This window comes from Marmota flaviventris, chromosome 15, assembly GCF_047511675.1.
Source record: "Marmota flaviventris isolate mMarFla1 chromosome 15, mMarFla1.hap1, whole genome shotgun sequence".
Classification (NCBI taxonomy): domain Eukaryota; kingdom Metazoa; phylum Chordata; class Mammalia; order Rodentia; family Sciuridae; genus Marmota; species Marmota flaviventris.
Genome location: NC_092512.1, coordinates 70,341,872 through 70,354,260, shown reverse-complemented (window position 1 = coordinate 70,354,260; position 12,389 = coordinate 70,341,872). Strand labels below are relative to the sequence as shown.

The 12,389-nt window shown below is 36.3% G+C and overlaps 1 protein-coding gene across 1 annotated transcript in view; it reads left to right on the top strand.

Annotated features, from left to right (window-relative positions):
* Positions 1-10,751, top strand: part of Ppp1r42 (protein phosphatase 1 regulatory subunit 42) — a 59,367-nt gene extending 48,616 nt beyond the window's left edge. The window contains exons 7-8 of the mRNA XM_027932869.2: positions 4,097-4,256; positions 10,676-10,751. Coding sequence (XP_027788670.1) covers positions 4,097-4,256; positions 10,676-10,721 — 206 coding nt within the window. The 3' untranslated portion in view covers positions 10,722-10,751. The remainder of the gene's footprint in view (positions 1-4,096; positions 4,257-10,675) is intronic.
* Positions 10,752-12,389: the final 1,638 nt, after the last annotated feature.

Sequence of the window (12,389 nt, the reverse complement as noted above, 5' to 3'; positions counted from 1 at the left end):
ACATCAAACGAAAGAGCTTCTGCACAGCAAAGGAAACAACAGAGTGAAATCTACAGAATTAGAATAATATATTTTCAAACTATACATCTGATAGAGGTTAATCTCCAATATGTATGGGGATTTTTACAACTCCGTGGCAAAATAACAACTAATAACCTAATTTAAAATTGGGTTATGGATTTGAATATCTCCAAAAAAGATATAAAAATGGCCAGCAGGAATATGAAAAAAATTCAATGTCACTAATTATCAGGAAAATGCAAATCAAAACCCAGTAAGTGAGGGCTGGGGTTGTGGCTCAGTGGGAAAGCACTTGCCTAGCACATGCAAGATGCTGGGTTCGATCCTCAGCACCATATAAAAATAAATAAATAAAGGTATTGTGCCCAATTACAACATATATATATACACACACACACACACACACATACATATGTATACATATGTATGTATACACACACACACACAATAAGTGCCCAGTGCAGTGGCATATGCCTTGATCCCAGCAGCTTGGGAGGCTGAGGCAGGAGAATATCAAGTTCAAAGCCAGCCTCAGCAAAAGCAAGGTGCTAAGCAACTCAGGCCCTGTTTCTAAATAAAAATACAAAATAGGGCTGGGGATGTGGCTCAGTGGTTAAGTGCCCCAAGTTCAATCTCTGGTACCACCCCCCACCAAAAAAAATTTTTTTTCACCTCATACCTGTCAGGATAGCTATTATATTTGGGGTTCCTGGTGGATGGGAAGGAAAAGACTGGGATAGTTCAGTGATAGAGTGCTTTGCCTAACATGCTCAAGGTCCTGGGTTGGATCCCCAGCACCGCCAAAAAGAAAAAGGGGAAAAAAGAAGATACTTGTTGGCAAGGCTGCAGAGAAATGAGAACCTTTGTACACTTGATAGAAATGCATCGTGCAGCCACTCTGACAAAAGAGTTTGGAGGTTTCTCAAAGAGTTTAAAAAAAAAAAAAAACCAAACCTCTTATATAACCCAGCAATCTCACTTCTGAATATTCAAAAGAATAAAAATCAGAATCTCTAAGAGATATTAGTGCATTTATACATAAAATGGAACATAGAACACTATTCAGCCTTAAAAAAATGCCAGAAATTATGCAATGTGCTACAACATGGACGAACTTTCAGCAAACAAGCCAGTCAAAGACACACTTCATGATTTCACTTATATCTAAGATTATCAAATTCATGGAATGCTTTTGCCAGAGGTTGGGGGCATGGGAGTTATAAATCAGGCATAAAGTTTCAGTCAAGCAAGATGAATAAGCTCCAGAGATCTGCTATACAAGATTGTACCTAAAGTCAACAATGTAGGAGACACTTTAAAAAATTTTCAAGAAGATCTCATGTTACATGTTCTTGCTACAGTTTTTTTTAAAAATACTTTTTAGTTGTTGATGATGGGCATTTATTTTATTTATTTGTATGTGGTACTGAGAATCTAACCCAGTGCCTCACTCATGTTAGGCAAGTGCGGTACCACTCAGCCACAACCCCAGCCCCTTGCTACAGTTTTAAAAAGACATAGAATATTATAGTATAGAAGCTTCCATTCATATATGTAGTTCTATAATGATAATCATTAATAATTTAAAATGGAAAGCACTCAGGTGTAAAAGAAGAGGGAGAAAGAGAAGAGAGCTGATATATATTATGTAAATATATCAGATATTTATATACATTAATGCATTTAATCATATAACCTGTGGGGCAGATCCAGTTTGCAGGTGAGAAAGCTGAGTTTCAGAAAGATTGAGTGATTTGTACGAGGTCACAACATTAGGAGAGGTTATTTAACTTCATAAAATAGATTTAATCTAAATAAATCAAGTTATTTAACTTCATAAAATAGAGTTGATTTCTAATCAACACTCTAACATTGGCTGGATTGTGACTATAAATACCATGATGACTTCTCTACTTAAAAGTTCACTTCAGTTTGTGGGGGCAATTTAGGAAAATCTGCAGATATGGAAAGATGTGATATGTAAATGATTTTTTAATATTTATTTTTTAGTTGTAGTTGGACACAATACCTCTATTTCATTTATTTATTTTTATGTGGTGCTGAAGATCAAACCCAGGGCCTCCCATGTGTGAGGCAAGCGCTCTACCACTGAGCCACAACCCCAGCCCCATAAATGATTTTTATAAGTAAAAATGAGCTAGAAGAAAAAAATGGGATAATATATTGTGAAGCTACTTAAAATTGAAGAACATATTCAAATAGATTGTAAGATTTATTAGATCAAAAACTAAACTATTAAGATCAAATAAAATAAAATTTAAAATGAAGACTGACTAGCTGCAATAGAAAATTATCTGGACCTTCCTCACAAGTTATTCTCCCAGATCAGTTGTGGATCCCTTCATCATCACCCCTGCACATTTTCCATCCCCATCCAGCTGGTACCGAACTGAGTCTCTCAGGCTTAAAAGCAATGACACTACTAAGATACATGTGTGTAATGTGCAGTCATTTTATTTTTATGTATGTGATCAATAGCAGCACATAGGTTTTACGTAAGAGGCTCCTTTATTACTACTGACAAGAAAGAAAATGCATGAATTAAAACTAAAGGATAGATTATGTAATTTTTAAATCTACACTATCCTTTCAGGTCTTTTTTTTTTCCTTATGAACATAATAACACAGCCCCTTTTCAGCTCTTTAGAAGAGCAAAGATGAACCTTTTAAAGTTACCTCTACACAACCAAGTATATTTTATGTGAATTGGAATTCTTAAGAAGATAGTAATCTTTTTGTGTGTGTATGTATGTGGTGCTGGAGATCAAACTAAGGCCTGGTGCATGCTAGGCAGGCAAGCACTCTATCACTAAGCTACAGTGGTACTAATTTTTGTACATGTTAATCTTTTACATTTTTAAATGTTCTTGATAGCTTTGTAAGTTTGGAGCTCTAAACTGAGAAATAGAGTCAAATTGTAGGGATTATAATTTCTGATTTAGATTATATGTCAAGGATCCTACAATTAAAAAATAATATTACCCTGGGGATGGGGTTGTAGCTCAAAGGTAGAGCGCTTGCCTAGCATGCGTGAGGCATTGGATTCAATCCTCAGCACCACATAAAAATAAATAAATAAAGGTACTGTGTTCATCTACAACTAAAAAAATATTACCCTAAATACGGCCATATAACTCAAAATGGGGAACTTAATCAAATACATTAATAAAATTTAAAACATACATATTGTTTAGTATTTATTTGCATAGTGCTCTTATGGAAAATTCACATATTTGTTTATTAAACATTTGTTAAGGGGGGCTAAGGATGAGGCTCTGGATACACTCCCAACCCCAAAAAAATTAATAATGCCTAGTATTATTCAAGGCACTGATGACTAGAAATAAATAAGGTAGTCCCCACTCAAAAGGACATGACTAGTAGAAAGGAGAGGCAATGTGTAAACAGGTAAATGTTAAATGCCAATAAAGGTCTGAACATATCCCAAAACTTATACATGTCTAAATCCCAAAGGCACTTTGAAAAAACATATTAACTCAGAACAGCAAAATTCAAAGGAGTTATATTAATGTTAGCATACCCATTTTATAAGAGTTGACCATAAACTCTCCTGTATAGGTTTTTTTAAAAATATTTTTAGTTGTAGATAGACACAATACCTTTATTAAATTAATTAATTTATTTTTATGTAGTGCTGAGGATCAAATCCAGTGCCTCACACATGCTAGGCAAGTGCTCTACCACTGAGTCACAGCCTCAACCCTATAGGTTTTTAATGTATAAAAATTGTGATATTTTAGGGGCTGGGGTTGTAGCTCAGTAGTGGTAGAGCACTTGCCTCTCATGTGTGAGGCACTGGGTTCAATCCTCAGCATCACAATAAAAATAAATAAACAAAATAAAGATATTGTATCTAACTATAACCAAAAATATTTTTTAAATCTGTGCTATTTTATCATTGATTTTACTGTGAATTCATTTAGCTTTGACTCTTTATAAAATATAATTTTAGATAATCTACTGTAATATATCATTGTTACAACTCAGTTATTAGTTTCAAAGCAGGATGCTTTTAATTCTTTGTATGTTACAGGTAACTTTGAAACAATGCATCACATAGTTCCTGTTTATTACCCACAGGTGGGTAAGCCAAAATTAGTCTTTTTCTCCGACTCACAGAGATTTCTTTTAAATGGAAATACATCTCCAGAAAGCTGCCAAGAAGATAACACTAAAATTATTGAAGATATGGGGTAGGTTCTTTCAAATATTTCTATTATTTTTCAGAGGGATGGGACATCTAATCATCAATACAGATGTAGGGAGGCCCTCCGTTTGTTCTCAAATCCTCCGTATCCAAGCACAAAACAAAAAACTGCACTATTGGTCAGTCATAAAGTTGCAGTGGAAGAAGTAGTTCAGAAGAGTTGAGTTAGACTAGATACAGTCACTGAGTTGGGGCAGGGTGACTCAGGAAAGTCCCAGAAGACATAGGTAAATATGTCTGAATGATCAGGGATCATATCATAGGCCCCAGTTGACCATGGGTGCTCAACCAGTGTGTATGTGTTGAGGGGTGGGCATTGGGGCAGAGACTGCAGTAAGGGCATAGAGTTACAGAAAGGAATTAGAGCCCAGAGGACTAAGTAGACTCCTTTGACCACTTTCCAAACCAAAAGTTTTATGAGGGAGTCATTAGAAGTTTCATTAGATTTTCAAAGGAGTTTATGATCTAAAAAAATAGTTTTAAGAATCATCATTCTAAAGATTGATCTATACATAATTTAGTTCCATATGAATCAGCTCTAAATCTCCCAAAAAGGAGAAAAGTGATTATGTTTTAAAATTAGGATATTGTTTCCATGTAGAGATAAACCATATCAGAAAATAACTATATTTATTCTAAAACAGACACCTGCCATATGCCAGAATATAAAAATTCAAATAAGACAATCTTAATCTCAAATACCTTGCAACAAGCTAGGTGGGGAGTCAAATATGATACAATTGCTGTAGTATGATAAATGCTATGGGCATTATAAACCAGATTCTATTTCATCCTATAAATTTTTCATTCAGACTTTTAATTTGTAATCAGTACTATTCTGTATTGATCTTCCCAATCCTATCACACCAAACATTACATATAACAAAGAGCAATAGCATACTTCATTGAGAAAATAATCAGAGCTAGGAGACATATTTTGGAATAGTTTTATTTTCCCCACAACTTCTTGATGAAGGTCAGATGGGTCTCTCATGATACCTTCTTTGCATCTTAGCAGAGCCCACCTGAAGAAGCTCTGTAAGCAACACTGATGCATTGTCCTACCCACTCCCAGCAGTGCAGCTTGGGCTTGCCAGGCTTATCTGTGAGTCTGAAAATGCTTTATTTGGGGAGAAGAGAGAGAATACATAGAGATTGCTCTCCAATCACAACCAAACAGGAGCTGTGTGAGAATTTGCTTTACTCCTTATATACATTGTCATTACTATCAAAGCCATAGCCAGTTTGTCCACAGCACCCTGATAATTTCTTAAAGACTGACATAACTGATACAAATTCCACAATAGTATTCTTGAGATTTTTTTTGCCAAGCATTTTGAAAAATATTGCTAGTATAACATCAATGTGGAAAATTGAACAATACAAATATACACAGCCTCATAAAACAAAGTTGATAAATTCTATACATTGCCACAAACATACTAAGATTAGTCAGATAACTAGGGTTGCAATGATGAAAGCAAGTAAACCACTCTGCCCTTATTTTCCTAACTAGGAACACTATAAATTCTCCCATACTGCAAAGGCAAGCTGCCCTAAAGGAAGCTAGCAGAATAGTGGGGTTCCTTTGAGAAGAACATAAAAAATGCCTGCTTCTGCTGTTGTCAGTGAAGTTGACTATGTACAATTCTGAGTTTTCAGCTTTATCCCATGAAAAAAATATTACATAAATATTTTCTTTTAAATGTTTATTATTTCTTCAGGTAACTTTTTTACTGCAGGCATGCCAAAATGCTGTTTTGGTGTCTCAGAAGATTTGAGTTTTATTACATGGGAATATAAGTTATGTCCCTCTTTAAGAAGAGACAAGGGGTTGGGGTTTTGGCTCAGCAGTAGAGCGCCCACCTAGCACGTGCAAGGCCCTGGGTTCAATCCTCAGCACCACATAAAAATAAATTAATTAATTAATATAATATTTAAAAAAAAGAGGAGACCAAATATATTGTGGAATTTCATCAAGCTCTTGTTTCAGATTTTTCAGGGTTGCCTATGAATAACATTTTAGTAAGTTAATATAAAGCTAAGATATAATGAGAATAAAGTTAGAATGTCAGTAAAGTGTTAAAATACCCAGGTTAGGGCTATAGCTTAGTGACAGAGCACTTGCCTGGCCTGTACAAGGCCTTGCACCCAATCCCCCAGCATGACAAAAAAGAAAGAAACAAACAACAACAACAAAACCCAACCGAACAAAACACAAGGAATAGGTTTTTAGTTTCTAGAAAATTGATTAAAGCAACCTCTTCCCTTAATTACTTTAAGGAAGAGAATGAGCTGGCATCAGCAGAGGCATTCCCTATACCTCTCTAACATTTAAAGTGAAGTGCCTGCACAGAAGTGGCAAAGGGCTTAGAACGCATCTTCCAAAAAGCGAAAAGTATGTTCAACACTCCTTTTAGGATTCCACATGCTGGGAGTTGTGCCTGTGTCCTGTGTGGAGCACAGTGAAGCAACATCTGTCCAAAGACAGGGGAATGTTTTCTACCTCTTTTGTAATTGCATGCCGTCTGTGCTCATGTATATTTACATAAGCCTGCTTTCCCTACAGGGAGGAAAAAGTCAGACTCATTGACGTTGTTTTTGACCCTCAAACTGAACTTGATACTATCAATGTACACTTTAATTAAAGATTAGGTCAAAACTTTTTTATTTAAAGGCTGATTCTGAACAAATGCTTTCACTGTTCAATTAAAAATAATATATGGTATTAAACTAACAAAAAAGGGTACACATTATAGCCTCTTTCTCTGTTTGTCACAGTAAATACTTCTGACAGATGTTTCCTCTCAAACATGCTAGGAGGTGCTTGAGCCTTAGTAATTTAAAAATAGATATTAAATACACTCATATATTATATTTAAGATTCATTGAGAATACTGTACAGCACTGTATAATGAAAAAAGAAAATTATTTCTTGATTACTTAACTATCTCTCAAGCCCAAGCAATGTCAATAGTTAATCAGTCTTTTTTTGTGTGTCAAAATAAGTTTCTAGCTGGGTTTAGAACTCTCTTGATTAGATACCATTAAGAAATATCAATCCTTGGGACCTATAATTCATAGGTTTCTTTGAATTAAAAAGTTAACTTGAGTAGTTTCTCTAAATTAAAAAGTTAGGTTTCTTTGAATTAGGTCTCTGATTTAAAAGGTGAACTGGAGTTGAGGTCAGTGGTAGAGCACTTGCCTAGCACCACATGAGACACTGGGTTCGATCCTCAGCACCACACAGAAAAAATAAATAAATAAATAAATAAAGTTATCCAAAATTTTTTTAAAAAAGGTTAACTATAATAGTTAAAATAACTTGCCTTTGCCAATGTTATGTTTGAACAGTTGTAAAAACAATTCAGTGTGCTTTGTAAAACTTAGTTAATATTTATAGTCATAAAACTCTAGAATGTTCTTATATAAAACTCACTTGCAAAGTTCAAAATGCCTTTAATGTTACTTTGTTAAATTGTTAAACCTAACCTCAGGCTATTTAATTTTATATACAAATAAGGTTAACATTTGGGGCTGGGGCTGGGGCTCAGTGGTAGAGTACTCACCTGGCACGTGTGAGTCACTGGGTTCCATCCTCAGCACCACATAAAAATAAAATAAAGATATTGTGTCCACCTACAACTAAAAAAATAAGGTTAACATTTTGATTTTCAGTTCTCAAAAACTCTTTCAAAATTAGGATACCTACTTCCCTCCAAAAAAAGCAATAGTGGTAAGAAACAATTTTTTAAAAAAAATTTGAACAGACTAAAATTAGTTTTTGTGACTCTTAGTCTCAATTCTGTCAATGGCATCCTATGTGAACAGGAGTTTATAAGACCTAATTAAAAAGAATTGTATTAGCTATTTTCCATTTTAACATGCCTATATTTTGAAAGCTGAATCTTAATTATCCAAACAAATTTTTAAACACTGGAGCCCTTTGAGAAAGGAATACAAGCACCCCATTTTACAGATGAGAAAATGGGACTTGAAGAAGCACATTCAAAGGAATCTAGATCACTGACTCTCAAATAGCTAAGCTCTTAGCTTCTCCATTAAGGGGTCTTTCACATGTTCTCAGGGACAGATAGGTACAGTAAATAAGAGAAGCAGTTGAGGAGACTAAGATGAATTGTAGAGCACATGTCCAACAAAGACAGTTTCAGCTATTCAGCTCTAGAACAGTATAGGCAGGCAGACATGGCCGAACTTGAGAAATCAGACTAGCTAGCTGGCAAGCAAAATATCGAGGTTGTGAAATAATCTGATTTCAAAATATTGGCTTAATTTTTAAAAATTCATTTATTTATATGTGGTGCTGAGGAACCTAGTGCCAGGCAAGCGCTGTACCACTGAGCCACAACCCCAGCCCCTAACTCAATTTTTTTCTTAAAAATTATGTACTAGAAAAAAAATAAAAGAAACTAGTAGTACTGGCTAAGAAAGGAATTCTCATGTACTACTGATGGGAATGCAAAAATAAGATGGTCACTTTGTATAATAATTTGATGAAGTTCCACCTCTAAGTATTTTCCCAAGTGAAATAAAATATTATACTTTAAAAAGCCTGTACCTTAATGTTTATAATGGTTTGTTTGTAATCAAACTGAAAACATCTAAAAGGTGTCTCAGCTGAGGAATGGGTAAACAATCTGTGATACATCTTTACAATAGAATACCACTCAGCAATGAAAAGGAATGAACGATTGATATATTCAAAACCATGGATGGGTCTCAAAAGCATAATGCTAAATGAAAGAAGCTAGACTCAAAAGGCTCCAATACTGTATGCTTCTATTTGTTTTATGGCAAAGGCAAAAATCATAGAGACAGAAAACAGATCAGTAGTTTCCAGGAACTGAGGGTTGGTAAAGGATTGACTTACATAGAGTCAGGGAATTTGAAGGCAGGATGATAAAAATGTTCTGCATCTTTATTGTGGTGGTGATTATAAGACTGCATATGTTTATCAAAACTTGAACTATACACTCAAACAAGTAAATTGAACAAACTATGAGGGAAATAGTTGAAAGGCAAAGGAAAGTACCATTAATGTAATTGTTCTATATACCTGTAAAATATTTATATCTTGTGTTTTACATAAATGTTTTATAAAACCTTTTTATTCACTGATGTGTGATATTTGCATTATAAAGGTAATCTTATCAAGTTAACAGTGCAACTTGACATATTTAGGAAAAAAAGACTTAATTCTAAGACCTACACTACAATCAGAGAAATAAAAATCTGTAGTACTCTTTTTGGAAGACTATGCAATTAAGAACTGAAAGGAAAGATACTCTATGAAAATAGGAATTGGATTGGAATCAAATTATTTAAATTATGTATTTTATTGAAATTAATAGATGCAAAAAAATTTGGCATATTATAAAATATTCTACAAATACTAAATAGAAGAGCACAATGAGGGCTGGGCCTGTGGCTCAGCAGTAGCACACTCATTTCACATGTGTGAGGCCCTGGGTTGGATCCTCAGCACCACATAAATAAAATAAAGGTATTGTGTCCACCTACACATCAATCTGCTTGGTTTGGACCCTGTTTCAACCACCTTCTAGCTATGTGGCCTTGGACAAGTTACCTAAACCTGCTGACCCTCTATTTTCCCAATTGGAAAAAGGGAAATTTTGTAAAGACTAAATGAGAAAATACCTCTAAAGCACTTAGCACATATAGTGCTAGATACGAGGCACCTCTTACTAATTATGTAATAAAAGAAATTCCAAGCTTTTCATAATTTGAATTTAATTAAAAATATGGGTTTCCTGGGGCTGGGGCTGGGACTCAGTGGTAGAGCACTTGCCTAGCATGCTGAGGCACTGGGTTTGATCCTCAGCACCACATAAAATTAAATAAAATAAAGGCAAGCTATCCATCTACAACTACAAATTAAAAAAAAATATGGGTTTCCTTCAGGAATTAGAAATACTTAGATTCATCCAAGAGGCTGATTAGAGTGGCAGAAGTTTGAACAAGCAAGTTGGTCTTGTTATCATCAGTCCTTTCTTGCTCAACAGGTGGAGAAGAGCTGTGTCCTTCCTCCACATCATCATACATAAGCAGGCGACTCTAATAGGCTGGGCCAAGAGTGCAAAATTTAAGGAGCTCCAGGCACCTCACTTGCCTCCCCTTAGCCTGGGTCAACCTTCCCTCCAATATTCTAATTTCCATACCTCTCCCAACCCAGATTTTTCACATTTTTCCAAAGCAGGAAAATATGTGCTTCTGCTTCCTTTTAAACTCTCCTTGAAAAGATTAAAACTTTGGTGACTAATTATTAGCCTCTACTATCATTGTATCCTGGATTCTGTTTGTGGGTTTTTTTAAAAATACTTTTATTTTAAACTAAACACTTTTTTTTTCTCTTTATGCACACAGGAATCTCTCTTTGAAGGAATCTGAAACCTTGCTAACAAAAAAATGATGTGCATGAATCTCATCTTTTCCATAATCCAAAAGTAAAAGAAAATTTGCTGAAAACAAGTAAATTCAGCTTCAAGTGATCTTATTTTTTTAACTTCATAAAACTTGGCAACATTTTTTGAGTTTTTAGCTTTATGATGGTATCTTAGTATATAAGAGTTTTTTTAATGTGTTGCTTGATTTGCTTCTTTATAGAATCGGAAATTTTGCTTTCCACGTGTGACAGTTCAAAGATCTATTTGCTTTATTACTCATTACACACAATTTACTGGGGAAATAAAGATGAGCTTTCCTATTCAATAGAGGGCCTTTTTGAATCAATGGAATTTGGGTGTGCCTCTTTCTAAAGTGTGAATCTAATTACAGTTATTGAATGAGAACAGATTTTAGAAACCCAAAGATCCTTCTGATTTACAAATATACTTAATGTTTGGACTGGTATGTCCGAATATAACAAATACCACCATTACTATCTACAGGTTGGTAATTTCACTTTGGAAAGTTAGAAAGCTACTGGAAAGCATACAAAAACATATTATATACAAGAGCAGTTTCTTTGATGACACTTTAAATTTGATATTATTTAGTTACCCCCAAAGAAAAGAATGTTCCAATTGTAGACATTGTTTCCAATATGTCCTAATTACGTTGCTAGAAAGTATTGTGTGTCCACTCAGACTTCACCCGGGAAAACGACGGGTGCAGGACGCACGGCAGCTTTATGGTATCAGTATATAAGAGTTCTTTAATTTCATGTTTGATTTGCTTCAAGGAAATCGGAGGGTTGGGAGAGTCAGAGCGGAATGCTCTGTCGGAATCGGCTTGGGGGCGCAGCGCCCGTTTATAAAGGAGCTTTGGATCTAGTTTCTCCTTGCACTGCTGCAAACCACACACCGTTTGGGGGCACAGGTGCAAAGCCAGTAAAGAATTGTATGTCTGAGAAATTAAAATAAAAAAGCTGTTGCCCCGAGGGATGACAGAATCGCCGGCTAGAGTCCATGTTCCTAAAACATAACAACGGGGACATTCGAGGTCTTAAGCAAAGTGCAGTTTTGTCTCACAGCGCCTACCTAACCTGGTCACGGAGTACTGAGGTGGGGGGACTACTACCATGCGTAATGAGGACAGCATGAAATATTTACCTTGTGGTAGGATAAAAAAAACCTAATGCATCGACGTGGCACACTCGACATTCCTCGCAGAAAGCTGTCACGCGCAACCAAACGGCGTTCCCTGCGCGGGCCTGGAAAGTGGCCTGGAATCCGACTGGGGCCAGGTGGAAGGACAGCGGCGAGGTTAGACCCTTTCCCACCCTACGGACACCCCCAGCGCTGGACCCTGCAACCCCCGCGCCCCGCCTCTGGGAAAGCAGGGCGCAGCGCGGGAGCTGAGTGGCGGACGCCCCACCCCCTGGCCCGCCCTGCTGGGCGGTTTGATTAATGAGTCTCCCTCCGCCAAGGTTCCTAGAGGCCTCAGCCCGAAGAGTTACCCCCGCATGGGCGCAGGCCTCCGCCCGACGGGCTGTCGCGGTGGAGGTACGTACTCATGGCCTCAGGGATCCCTACATAAAAGGCGTGACCAGAAGAAGCTGAAAGCAGCCTTTGGCTTTGGCTGGACAATGATGGAGTGACCCACGCGGCCCTGTCTACGCAGACCCGGCTTGACGTAC